The 14,630-nt window shown below is 37.0% G+C and overlaps 1 protein-coding gene across 6 annotated transcripts in view; it reads left to right on the top strand.

Annotated features, from left to right (window-relative positions):
- The window catches only part of LOC121854154, a 102,666-nt gene that overhangs the window by 39,523 nt on the left and 48,513 nt on the right, over positions 1 to 14,630 (top strand). For 4 of the 6 annotated variants that reach the window (XM_042348581.1, XM_042348580.1, XM_042348584.1 and 1 more), the window contains exons 2-4: positions 1,622 to 1,668; positions 12,488 to 12,647; positions 13,175 to 13,250. In XM_042348581.1, the coding sequence (XP_042204515.1) occupies positions 1,622 to 1,668; positions 12,488 to 12,647; positions 13,175 to 13,250 (283 nt within the window). The remainder of the gene's footprint in view (positions 1 to 1,621; positions 1,669 to 12,487; positions 12,648 to 13,174; positions 13,251 to 14,630) is intronic. The other 2 variants (XM_042348582.1, XM_042348583.1) reach the window with 1 other exon arrangement.

The raw sequence follows: 14,630 nt of genomic DNA, 5'->3' as shown, positions 1-14,630 counted from the left end.
TTATACTTTCTTCTGAGAATACAATACAGTATACAGTCAGTGAAATATGAGCAATTTGTAGTTGGGAATAAAAGTAAAGATATTAATGGGTAAAAACTGGTGAAGGCATGATTAAAGTTAAAAGTTGGGTCCACTGAGAAGGGTTGGTAAAGAAAGTGGAGTGCCATGGTTACTAGTCCTCAGACATGAAGGTGACATCTTGAGTGATCGAGTGAATGGAGTTCGCTGCAGAACTAGGTATTATCATTCGAGTAAGACAGACATTTTATCTTCATACATTATTTCATCTAACCACACTTGTGAGTGCAGGTTAGAGCATCAGCAAGTGGATGGTCCTTAGCAATAGGGCCAGATACTGCAGTTGTAGCAATCTCATATTTTACATAGCATCAGAATCAACCACCATATCAATAACTTAAGAAAGTTAAAATGAAATGTTAGGGGAGGAGAGGGAATTTGTAATCATGTAAGAAATGGTACTAGATGGGATTAATCAGGTTGAAAGTGAACATGATGTTGACTGGTGCTCCAGCCAGGAATACAGTACAGTATTGCACGTTTGGAAACTCCTCTATGTAGTGCATGTCCTTTGATTGTTGGTACAGTACTGTATTGCAACCTCCCTCTTTCTAACTGATTCTTGTTAACAGGAGGCAACTGGTGGAAAGTTTGAAACTAGAAATGGAGCCAGGTTTCTCAGACAACTTTACTCCCCTCTTGGATTTACTGGTACACTTGGTAGCTTGGAAAGAATTCCAAATTAGGAGCCGGACTCTGAAAACAAGATGATGAAACCATAGTTGGTGCGGTGTATGTACTGTACATGACAGGTTGTTGACAAAGCTGACTTAGACCTCATGCCTTTAGAGGGCAACATTTTGATTCCACTTCACACTGAAAAAAGATCTGGGACAGGTAGGAATAGAGTGTACATGTATATGACACTGATAACCACTAAGAAAACAATACAAAAAGATACGTACATGTATTTTTGTGATCATTAACATCTTCAGGAGTACTGTACAGTACACCCTGAAGATTTGAGTAATCATGAGACTGCTTTGATCTTTTGTGTATGTTTCTCCTTACTGTTACTTGCTTATTATATGGTCATGTCCTCTTTTATTCATTATGTTCTCTCTCTTTCTCTGATGTAGATAGTGGTTCTCAAATAATGGGGTCATTAATCTTACATGGTTCATCATGATTGGTTAAATTGGAATCAAATATGAAAATAGTGAACTTCATTAAACTTGAATTAATCTCCTATGGATTCTAATAAGTATCTGATCAAACCTTGTGGTGCCTATAGCAGTAATTGTAGATAGTAATTGTAATGAGTAGGTTTGCATTAGTTTAAACTTTTCTGGGCCAAGGGTTGGGGAGTACCAGTACAGTATACTGTGATGGGTGTCTTCAGCCATAGTTCTGTTATTTGGGGATGAAGTGAAGAAAGGATTGAGAGCCTCTGAATTGAAGATATTATTATAAATTTAGTTTTGCTATTTTCATTATATTTATACAATACAGTACATTAGTTCTGACACGTTTACTTTTTTCTTTTCCTTTCATTTTTTTTTTACTTTCTGTAATCCTGATTGAATTTGTCTATTTTTTTCAGAAAAGAAGTATATGGCATTAAATCATCAAATATGGACTATCCACAGGGTATGTAGTGTACCGTACTTAATAACTGGAATAAAGTAATTCACCCAAACTAAACTTGTTCTACTGACACGTGATTTTTCCTTGTAAATTTTTAGCTGGTTAGACTGCAGACTTTGCTTTAAGAATACATTTTGTATTTGTATACTGTACAACGTGTGTGTATGTGTGCTTGCAAAGAGAGATTCCCTGCATCTCGATTTGTCTCAAACTGGACAGCTCCGCAAATTCAGACCTGAAGCCGAATTTGTGAGTTTGGTGGAAAAAATGTCTTGAAAGTTCAAATGGACACATTTACTAACTGTGACCAAGACAGTGGTGATAAGCATTGGTGTGTAGGAGGAAGGAAGGAGAATCAGTTGAGTAGGTGAGGGAGCTTATGGGATGGGCTTCTAATTATCCCATTGGCTGAATCATCTGGGTACTATTTAGACTCCAGATCTCCCCAGTAGAATTTGTTTTATGTGCTAAACAGCATAGTAGTGTACCATACATAGTGGTGTTTTAAATACAGTACCTTTCCCATAATTCTGAAAATGAAATGAAATACAGTAAGCATAAGCATGTGTGAGTCACCATTGTAAACTAATGAGAGATCCTAGAGAAAAAAAATTAATGGGGATTTTGAAGGAGCAGTTGGCAACACACACAGCCCCACAACTGTTCATTATCACCCCCTTTACATGTGTGGTGAGTACTGAAGTGATAATCTTAAGTTACATTTTATTTTTTTCTATGCATGAGGACAAAATAACCTTATAATAAAGGAATGTTGTTTGAATCCATACTTCTCTTATGGACTACCCTTGTTATGAATTAACCTAATTTTTTTATTGGGGGGGGGGTGTTATTACACACACACACACACACACACACACACATTTTAAACAGTCCTAGAGTTGTCACAGACTGGACCTTGATCATACTACAGTTAAGAATTTTTGTACAGTGGTGGCTGACTGACGTACAGTACACAATTTCTTAACTACTGTATCTGGCTTGCCCAAAGTTTAAAAACCCAAATTTTATTTAAGTTGATATGGACAAAAATGTTTTATTTCAGTGTAAATATGTTTAGTGAGAATCTTATAAATGTGTATGTAGTATTGCTAGTTACATCTGAGCATATAATTTTTGACTGTATAAGTGTATACCTTACTATTCAAACTTTTGTTAATTTTGTTTTTAGTAAGTTATTGATATTTCACTTTACTGTACTGTACTGTATGGTGTATCTTGAGGTTTCGAATGAACTGCTCTTCACTTTCTTTATTTCATATTAAATATCTTAATCTTGAGAGCAATTTGTATTTTTTTGAGTGTTAGTTTCTGCTCATTTCTACTTTAATTTTGTATTAACATCAGGAAGCAAAGTAACTGTGACGTAAGACTCCCAAGTGGTGAACAAGGGTAAAATTTCATGTTTATTCTTTGAAACTGTTCCACCCATTGTGTAAATCAGGATAAGATTAATACTGGTCATCATTTATTGTTAAATTAGTTTTATAAGTACTGTACAGTAATAGTGTGCATTGTTACTCTTATCATCTGTTATACTCTACCATTATACTATACCTTGTGCATATTAGACCATGGTGTGGAGCGGCTATCCTCAAACCCGAGTTGTTAACAGTTTGGATTCTTGAGCACAATCCTGTACATTATTCCATTTGGAATAGATTTTATTTCCATGTTTTTGTTTAATTTCATAAAAGATGTTTGGTATTAATGGAAATATGTTTTTGTACTAAAATTTACATGTAATTATCAACAAATACTAGTACGTGTATAGTATTCAGTATTTTGGTTTTAACTTTGAAAATAACAAAGTATTTATTTATTTATTGGTTTAAACATATGTGGAGTCAGGGTGGAAGGTCAGAAGAACTATAACTTTGGAGATGTGAGACCAATTCCTTTCCCAGTTAGGGTATTGAGGTGCTTCTTGTTGTAGTGTGTACAGTACTGTGCTGTACTCAGCTGGATGCTTGTCATGCAAGTGCTACTGGCTAAATTGGGTGTTTTTACCCCAGAAATTGTGGGAAATGACATAAAGGATGTTATCTTTCTGTTATTATTATGCAAGTCTTCTTTCCTTGGGTCTCCAACAAGTCAGATGGAATCTAAGGTGCCTGGCAGTGTCCTAAGTGTAATGTGTAGTGAATTTCAGACATAGCTTTAATGAGACCTCCCAGCATACAGGGGGCAACTCATATATCAAAGTCCTGTCATTTGAGGTGAATGGTGTGATTGGGAAGAAGAGTGATTTGTACACCTAAAATGGATTGATAGTTCAACCCAGGATGGTATCATGGGGTTGGGTCTGCCTGAAACATGTTACCCCACAGTAAACAGTTGTCTGTTACAAGAGCTACATGGCTTTAGGCTCCACTAGAAAGTCAAATTACAAGATCTTTCTTGCATATTTATTCATTGCTTTTTATTATAACTTGTTTTCCTCTTCCTGAATGGGCCATGATAATGTTTTCAAATATGTAGCAGCAGTATAATATCAAAAGGTCATCAATCCAGTACTGTAGTGAGTTTTGCTTATAAGTATTTCAAATGTTTCAGAAAGTTAAGCCGTTGTCGTGTATGACAACTAATAAGACTGTCCAAGTTGTGCTTCTTCATTAATCTCCGGGTTCACCCTTTAGAGGCAACAGGAAGATGGGAGTTTGGTAAGCGGTTCTTGGCAGTAGAGTTTGATTTACTGTACCTGCCGAAGGACTTGATGGTCACAACAACAGTGATTTTATTTGCACTTTGTGTTATTTTTGCAAGCTCATAAAAATTTTGTGTATGATGATGCTTTCTGTTGATATTTTATGCAAATGTATTTTGATGATGAAAATGTTGAATATGATTGAGATTTTAATGAGGAGCTGCAAAAAATATCAGTTGAAGCGTAGCACAGCTTGACAATTATTTTGTGATTAATTGACAAACACTAACTTGCTACCAGTGAAACCATTGAGATGATTAAATAATGTATTTTTCTGTTTAGGACATACTGTGTAGACACATGTGCACATGCAGTACTCTTAAACTCATATTTCCACACACACACACACACACATTCATATGCATACAAATTTGCACACGCATCGTTAATTGCCCAGGTACTATGTGATTTACACTTAACCAAGTAATGTATGTTACTGTATGAAGATATGTTATAAATACACACACACACGTATACTCCTTCAGACAAACTTTTTCCACATAAACATATCTAGTACTTCTGTAAACTCAAAAACTATCTTACACTTACACACATAATTGCAAATACTCTTCCACTATTTCTATACATACATACATACATACAGGTGGTTGCCCCTGGTGTAATGAGGATGGCCGGCCCAAGGGCCACCTAGGCGTGAATTTGTTTTAAGGTGTAGAAACTGTCGCCAACACAACAACCAAACCCAGAGTTAACGATCTGAGTGACCCAGTGTCAAGGAATAGTCCGAAAAGACCGGACAACTCGCCAACTGCACTGGCTACCCATTACCCCGGAACACGATCCGCAAATCGATGAACATCCAGGTCCCCAATTACTGCTGGGTAGACGGGCAAATGGCGTAAAGAAACTTGCCCATAGTTTCACCCTGCCTGGGGATTGAACCCGGGTCCACTCGCTTGCTAGGTGAACATGCTTACCATTACACCACAGGTCACCACATACATACATAGCATATCGTAGTTGCCTAGGTAGCAAAGCTCATTGGTACAGTCCAGGGATGTATCCCTAATGTTGAGTTTCCCCAGCCTTTCTAAGGCCATGTCATTACCTGTTCATGTAGTGGACTCGGGGTCAGCAACATTTTGCAGTCTGACATTTACACCACATCACCTCTTGTTTGCCCCTCCTCCACTTCTATTCACAGTATAGTTTCTGCCATTTCCTTTCTTACAGACAGCACATAACCATTTCCATTTTCCATCACAGGTCACCCCCTGCCACTCATCAGCACTTTTATTTTCACCACATTTTTTTTTGCATACTTTGATACCATTCCATCTTTCTGTATCTTAAATTTCTTCTCTACTATCAGCACTAAGTTATCGGCTTACAGCAGTTTCTAGGGCAGACCAGTCCTAAAATCTCACAATAGTGCATCCAGCACCTTGATAGACACAAGGGGACTTAAAAAAGTCCCATGGTGGACCCCTACATTCACTTCACATTCCTCTATTTGCTCTCAGCAGTTATTGAGCCCTCATATAGTGCCATAACCATCAGACAAGACACTCTTTTACCCCTAACTTTCTCATTGCCCACTGTGTTACCTTACATGGTACTCTGTCATATGCCTCCTGTAAGTCTACATGGTACAGCTTTCCTTTCTTTGATCATTCTCCTGTAGTTGCCTCTCCATAAATAGGTAATGCCTCTGTAGTCCCTCTGCCTGACATGAACCCAACCTCCATTTCAATGATGTCCACTTTCTCTTAAAAACTTCTCAATCACTTGACACAACTTTCATAACCTTATCTAACAGCTTCAGACTCCTATAGTTCCCACTTTCAAGTGCATCACCTTTTCCCTTGTAAGTACAGTATTCAAAGTTCTGCTCTTCAGCCTCAACCAGTCAGCTGGAACAATACAGTCTATCCTAATTGCATTAATCAATTTGGTCACCATCGGTACCCCAACATTGTCTGATGCCTTCAACATTTCTCTAAGTTTTCTAGGACTACCAGTAGCATTTCCATTCTTTACCAATCCTTGGCCATGGCTCCTGTATTACACACACACACACATACTTAGGGTAATTATTACTTCCTCTGCCAGTCATTTTCCTCATATGAAGGTGTGGAAGCTGAGGAGTTTGTTGGCTATGGGGATAAGAAATGACTTCCATCTCATCAACACAAATAATATAGCCGATTTAAGGGTCAAATGTGAATCTTGGCTGGAGAGGGCAGGCCTTTTTTCCATTGGTATAATATTTATAATACTTAATTGATCATATTCATTTGCGGGATGGTTTTGTGCGAGTGTGTGAAAGGTAAAAGATATTTTGCTGTTACCAATGCCTGTCTTACTGCTGTTTTTGAACAAAACCTAGAAAAAACTTGCTTTAATTATTAGATTTGTGGAAAGATTTATGACAACAATTGAATATGAGTAACCAAAAGGCCATTAGGTGCTAAAGTCACTCAAAATAATGATGCACATTGCAGAGGTTGATGTATATTTATTTCCAATTTGAAGGAAATTGGTGGAAGTTTTATTGAAATTGTGAATGGACTGTATAAAGTAAAGGAATCACTGAAGTGACAATAATTATAATTTACCCTTAAGACAAACTCAATTTCATATTAATAGTTATCAGGAATGTAGTAGAGATTTGTATGTGAGAATTTGTCAAGATACTGTACATTAAAACTTGTATGGTCTAATATTCAGATGAATTAGTTTTTCTGACTTAAGTTTTTCTCTCAGGTAGGTAGAGTGACTTGCTTTGTTTTGGTATGTAACATCATTATGTTTGTTACATTATACAGCACAAGTACTTTGTTTTCACACTATTGTGCTTTTGGTGCTAAATGGAACTTAAAAGTTCTTATTGCTTTTACTACACAGCCACTCATTCTTGGTAAACTTAATACACATTTGACTCGGTTTGGTGGACAGTTACGTTTGAGAACTTTGTTATTGTTAGCCATGCAATTACTGTTGGAACTACTTTATTGCACTATTTGAGTTTTTTTTCAGAGAAGTAGAACACTCCATGAGAGAACAGACAAGCATTGTTGTCAAGCTGAATAATTTGATCTGTTTAAGGTTATATGATAGGAAAAACTTTGTGAAGGAGTTCTACAGAATGTTAGTTCTGAATGTAAATGAGTTTTGATAGGCAGGGGTTCTGCTGAATGGAATTTCAACGGAAAAGTCATGAGCCCTCCCAGATACTTTTGGGGGCTAATTGAGAGAGAGTGGTGAGTGTACCTTGTCAGAACACTGATTTTGGAATTACATATATCCATAGAATAGGGAAGGCAAAGAGTTTTCACTGCAGAGGTGTAATACTAGAGGTTTCCAGGAAGCACATTATTGTTAAGTGAGCCGATTGTGTTTTTCTGGACCAAATGAGGGAGGCGTAGTGCCCCTATACCACACCCGATCCACAGATGACAGCAGTATTTCATCTGGAAGCACACATGACACAAATGGTTGTTCATCAGTAAACTAGGGCCAGGCTGTGAATTTTTATTCCAAGCTTCATTGAGCAGTTTTAGTTAAATTTCAAGCAGAATTTGTTACGCGAAGGGTGACGCCTAAAATCTCAATGCAGTGTGATGATGGGATGATAGTGATGTTAACCACTTGTGTCTTGCTGTGCTGAATAAAATTGTATGGTGTTAACCAAATAAAATATTAAAAGTGGCATCCCATTGTGAAGAGGTTAGGAGTTGGGTTGAAATCTGTGATATCATACCAATAACTAAATACAGTATAATGCATTTTGTTTTTTAGTAGCAATGAAGGAAGCCAGGTTAGATGCATCCCACTCAGCCATGCATGAGAGGTCTTCCTGTAGAGATGAGGATGAGTGTTGTCTGTCGTCAAGAATTTTGTTGTGCGAGATGGGCAGTGTCAAGTCATTTACGTAGAGTTGTTTGTCACAAAGATCATTAATATAAGGAACTACATGCTGTAACCAGCTAGAAAAGCAGAAATTAAAAGGACTAAGGACTGGCCATGAGAAGGTTATGTCAGCCTTAACTGTAAAGGTGGACTTGTTAATCACAGATTACCCTGGTTAAGTAAATCTGAGAGATTTTAATATTTGTCGTTTACTGTACCTGTATATATGTTTATGTACTGACATTTGTTAAAGATTAAAATTTTGATTACCGGGTACGATATGAGTTGAGTTAAGAAACGAAGGAATAAGAAGACTTCATTGTTAAGTGGCATTGACATTACAGTGGTCCCTCGGTTAACGAACACCTCGGTTGAGGAAATTTCGGTTAACGAATTGCCTTCCATAAGAATCTTCATTTCGGTAAATGAAATTCTTACGAAAATGTTTTGACATGTTTTGGCTTGCTCACCAGCTGGAAGATTAGTCCGCCAATACAGAAATCGGTTCTAGGGCTTACATAGGTTAAAATTGGAGTAAATATCAAGAAGGTTGTACTATTCAATAATTTTCCAAGTTTTATATTAACATTTTTAGTCATTTTAACACTTATTTAACAAAATTGCAGTACAGGGAACTCATTTTTGGTGTGCCCAACAGCCACTTCACTCACCCACCAAGGCCTCAGTTTGTATCTCTGTTCAGTGGAGGAAACATCTTGCTTGTGGGTCTCTTGAACACAGAGTATTTTAACGTTTTTACAGTACAATTATTGGTCATTCTGAAATTTATTTAACATATTGACAATATATAGTGCAGTGCAGTGTTGATTTAAAGAAAATAATCTTGAATTACACCGAGTGAACTTAAAATTTTATGGGTGAAATGACAGGATCAAGCATGGGGTGATTTCTCTTCCACTTCCTTCTCTTCTCCCTTCTCCTCCACCCCCACTTCTAATTCCCATCATCATCATCATCAACCAGGAGCCTTCTACATACACACCTCAAAGTAAGTGTACTTTACTGCATTTTTTTTTTTTACTTTGTATGTAATTTTCGGTGAGCTGGAACCAATTACCGAAAATCCCATTGAAACAATGGTTTCGGTTAACGAACGACCCTCTGGAACAAATTGTGTTCGTTAACCGAGGGACCACTGTACTGTCTAAGGGAAGATTGGAAGCAGTTTTAGATCCTAAACAAGTATAGTATATTACATTGGCATGTATTGCATGGGTTTGAGATTTAAAGTAATTTTCATACAGTTTAGTACAGTGCAGGGTACTTGTGAATTTGTTGAATTGGAATATCTACAGGAGAGCTTTTATTAATTTAGCAAAGTTTTTGAAAGTACAGTACTTGAATTTTGAACTGGATCAACATCACATTCAATTGAGTTATTTTGTCCCAAAAGATAAATTAGAAATACTGTACTGTATCTGAAAATAATAGTTCAGCTTACTGGACTGATCAGACGGGTGGAAAGACCATGTGGGGGAAATGCTTTGTCAGGGACTCTTGTGTTGTAGGTTATACAGTGTCATGCCTGTCGGATTCCTCAAGGCCATTCTCCTCCAGGATTTTTGTACAGACACTCACACTCGCTCGCTCTCTCTTTCTCACACATTCTTTCAGTCTCTCTCTCTCTCAAATACTCAATATTCTTCACACACACACACACACACACACACACTCACTCACTCACTCACTCACTCACTCGGGTACTTATGCTTGTCCAAATAGATTAACATGATACATGTAGTACTGCACTGTACTGTACATTATTAGATAAAACAGATAATTATTTTTTCTGCACAATACACAGGATGTTGTAATTGTACTGAATTGAAAGGGACCCTAAATGATTCAGCTAATGAAGTGCTCAGTAGTTATCATGTAGCATATCTTACCACTTAACTGCCCTGCTGAGTGGACCACATGAGTTGCTGGCTCGTGATCAATACAAGTGCCCCCCTCCCCACCATGTGCACACACACACACACACACACAGGCATTCCCTGATTTACAAAGATCTGGTTTACGAAAATTTTAAAATTTTGAGTTACAAAAGTAGATATTTTCTCCTGCAGTTTGATTTACATACATATGAAAAATCTGAGGTTACGTTTATCCCTTTCCCCACTTTTTCGTAAAATTTTCGGTCTCGGAAAATGTTGAAGTGCTGACACAGATGTTACAGGACTTCCCATATTGAGCAATTGTTAGCTTATAAAGACAAGGATTGGTACATAACAGTACTGTACTGTATTAAGAGGATGAAATAGGATACAACACAGGTGGTGTTTTAGTTATTACAGCTCACAGGATTGTTATGTGAAGTAGTGGCAAAATGCCGACTCATGGTATTTCGACTGTGGGACTGTTGATGTATTTGGTTTCCAGAGTTTGATTTGATATGAGTGGAAAGAAGAAAATATTTAATGGATAAGTTTAGTACTTCTATATCAGATAAAACATTATAAAAATTTTATCCTGTGAAAGTCAAACTTCATGAAATGTAATGCTTACCTACTATTGGAGCATCACTACCAAATTACAGCCATATGTCTCGGCTGGGCCTCACTGCACCTCAACCAGGGGTGCAGATTTTCAGTAACTTTCGTGTGCTGCACTGCATGTATTTCACTTATAATCATCATGTATACAAAAATGTTCATTAAATTTGTAGGAATTTATCTGCTTTTACAATGGGAGTGTATGGGAAATTGTGATCTGGTTTATTAAAAAAAATCATATCACGAAAGGTTTTCAGGAATGGAACCCTTTTATAATTCATTTCAAGAAGGTACAGTTTTTGAAAATCTGGAGTTAGGAGAAAATGGATTTTGCCCCATGATTCAATTTACAAACTTTTCAGGCCCTTTCTGAATTTGTCCAAGAAAATGTATGCAAATTTTTTTTTTTTACCATCAATATGTTTTTAGTCTATTAATAAACTTTTATTGTGTCATCATTTGCCTACAGTCACCATATAACTTACTCCTCAAACTCACTGGGGACAAGTACCGTACTCATTTCTGCCACCACAGTCACTCAGCCAATTGCCGTATTGTACAATTTCTCCTCATTTACTCTCATGTAATATGTGGCACATTAAATAAAAGAAATTTACTCTCTTGTGACTGATTCTTGCTTAGGGTTACAGGAAGGTTCTGAAGTTTGCTTTCAGTAGACCAAAAATACAAAAAAAATTATGTGGAGTAACTTAGGCTGGGGCTTACGGGGGCTACTAGGCCTCTAGTCAAGTCCCGTATAACACCTTTTAGGGAATTCAAGGGGCAGTGTGTAGTGAAGCTCCATGGCCACATATATTTTGAGAATGCCTATACGGTATTTCTTTTCTTATACAATAATCGCTAAATTTACTTGAAATTATTTGTAAATGTCAATTCAAAGATTTGTTAAAGTTTTATCATTTTGATATGTAATTTTTCATTTATGATGAACCAGAAGTTTTAACATTTCCTGGTTTATAGATTTTTTTTTTCATGGTTCTTGATTCCTGTGTGTTATTATTTTCAAAATAATATCAGTCTAGTTCCAAAAGAGAATTGCCAATCTACTGTTACAGTTTGAGGGAAGGTAGTTTTTGTGCTGAGGAAAATAAGAACTACGTACATGGCAAACATTACTAGAACTGGTCACATCTCCCAGATGAGAATGTTCTTGGATGACAGAATTAATTAGTTGCGTGGTTTCTTTGTGAGTTGAACTTCATCCATGCATGGGCAGTCGGCTGCACTTATACCTGGTACAGGGGCTGGCGCATTTTGTGAGATGTGGCAATGTTGTGGAATGCTTATCAAGCATCCTTAGTCTGGCTACTATTGGGTTCCTTAGGGTCATTCCAGTAGGTTTAATACAGTTAAACAAACACAGAGTTGCCACATCTCACAAATGCACCAGCCACTGTAGCAGGTATACTGTAAGTGTAGATGATTGTACATATGAGAAGATACTATGGGATGGACATATAAAGTGTTGTCATAGTATTAATTTTTGTGTGCACGATTACCAAGCTGTTTGAAACAATGCACAGTATTATACATTTTCTAGAACAGTCTGTGGTTAGTAATATACAGTAATCTATTACATTGGGAATTGTTGTCATGTCTAATGATTATCCATATCTGTTCAAAAGTTTCTATTAAATTTTTGGACCAAAGAAATTATCATTAGATATTGTTTTTTCTTTCTTTTCAGAAGTGCAAGAGAAACTTAATCATCTGCGCTCATATGTTCCTTTTGTGGAGCGCATGATTTCAAAACTAGAGGTGCGTTCTCAACAGATCGGCACGAGCCCAGGCCAACTTGATCGGTTACATGGACTTCATGGGTTTTTAACAAAGCCATTACCTAGAGCGTAAGTTTAATCACTCTGCAGTTTGGGGATGATAGGTGCTCAGGCCTTTCTAGGTTTTGGGGACGAATTAGATGGAGCTTTGCAAATACAAACTATATCGTGTAGTGTAATGTAATGTTGTAGAATAATCTGAGTTAGATACTGTACTCCATTCAGAAAAATAAAATTTTAATGCAATGTTTTTTGGCTCTTAACTTCACAGGTGTTAAGAAAATGAGATTTAAATGCAGATCCTCACTTTCTCCCAATTGATATTTATGATCAATAGTAAACCTATGACTTTTTATGTGATGGCTTCAGAAGATTAGGCAGTAAGAGGCACTAGTTGAGATAATGATCCTTGGGAATTCTGAAGATTTAACTCTATTTAAAGTTATCAAAAGCTTCATCAACACATGAGTTATTTAATGTAATATTTTAAAACACCTCCCCAGTCATTGATTGGATTGTTTCTTGAAGGAAATATTATTTTAGTTGCTCGTAGTATCTGCATGGATTACTATAGTTTTGTTGCATATTTTTTATAGACCAAGGATGGAGATGTTAGAGAAGATGGAAGCTGTTATTCGCAGCATGCACGAAAAGGTTCAGAAGGCACAAGGGGTAAGTGTTGGGGAGATGGGGGTGACGTAAAGCCTGTTACTGATGCGAGTAAATTCACGTCATTTATTTATGTCTCTAATGGTGTGTTACCTTGTTTGACCTCATCATATACCCAGCTTTATCAGATACAATGTCCAGCCCCTACTCAGTATATGTCCAGCCCTATCAGTTGTATGTCCACCCTTACTAAATATATGTCCAGGGCCAACAGGTTGATGCTTTGCTTGCAATCTACCCTATGCAGAGATAATCACTGTCTGACCAGTAGAGATATAGCAGCGTAGTTCTGTTTTCATTTTTTACGATTACAGTAGTGAGGGCACTGACCGGTCATTGAAAGATACAGTGAAACCTCCATATAACAGACCTCTCTTCCTATATTATCCGTTAGATGGGAGTTTCACATCTAATGAACCCTCGATATGACAAACTTTCATCTCTGTATGGTCCATTAAATAGAGGTTTCACTATTGAAATTATCCAAGAAAGTGAATATAAAGAATGTTCAGGGGAAGGGAGGACCAGGCGGCAGCATGAATGGTTGATGCTGAAATTTTTTCTTGATTAGAAATATTTATGATACAATGCAGCTATAAATGTGAGATATTTTAAAACAAATGCACTCTAAAAACAAAATACTGTGTATGTTTTGTATTATTATTTATGAATACCAAATGTAGTGAGCTGTATCAGACCATAAATATTTGTTAAGTAGATTAAATGACACCAGGCTATGATGGGGGCAGATAGTTGATGATCACTCTTTAGTATTTTCCTACATTTACCATTAATCTCTGCTTTTTGCTATTGTATTGATGCTTTGATTTTGAACACTATTAAATACGGTAAAATTTTTTGATGGAAATGTGAGGTGCATTTTTAAGTACTGGACCGGTATGATTGTATTGACAGTAAGTCCTCGCTTAACGTCGTGATTCTGTTCCTGAAAACTGCGACGTCAACGAAAACAATGTTAACAGAATCAATTTTCCCCATAAGAAATAGATAAAATACAGGAGTTATGTTCCCCAGCCTCCCTTTGTCCCATAAAATACATTGCATATACATAAATTCAATGTAATTTTTATAGAAAATAGTATTTATTATACATCCAAAAAGATAAATAAACTAAATAATTTTGTATTGTATTCACTGATGGGCGAAGGTGGAGCGAGTGTGTGGTGGGTAGTGGAGAGGAGGAAGGTGGTGGGGAGTCACTGAGACCTGGAGGGTGGCTCCTCCTCCCGCTCTGACTGGGTGAAAGAGGGTGATGCACCATACAAAGTAGTCCGCGACGACGTTATACCGAATCGGCGGGACGTTGTCAGAATCTTTGGGATCTAAAGAGTAGCGACGTTATAACGAAACAACATTGTCAGG

The sequence above is a fragment of the Homarus americanus genome, unplaced genomic scaffold (genome assembly GCF_018991925.1).
Source record: "Homarus americanus isolate GMGI-L3 unplaced genomic scaffold, GMGI_Hamer_2.0 scaffold13581, whole genome shotgun sequence".
Taxonomy (NCBI): domain Eukaryota; kingdom Metazoa; phylum Arthropoda; class Malacostraca; order Decapoda; family Nephropidae; genus Homarus; species Homarus americanus.
The sequence above is the reverse complement of the archived record's forward strand: the minus strand, read 5'-3'. Positions and strand labels throughout refer to the sequence as shown.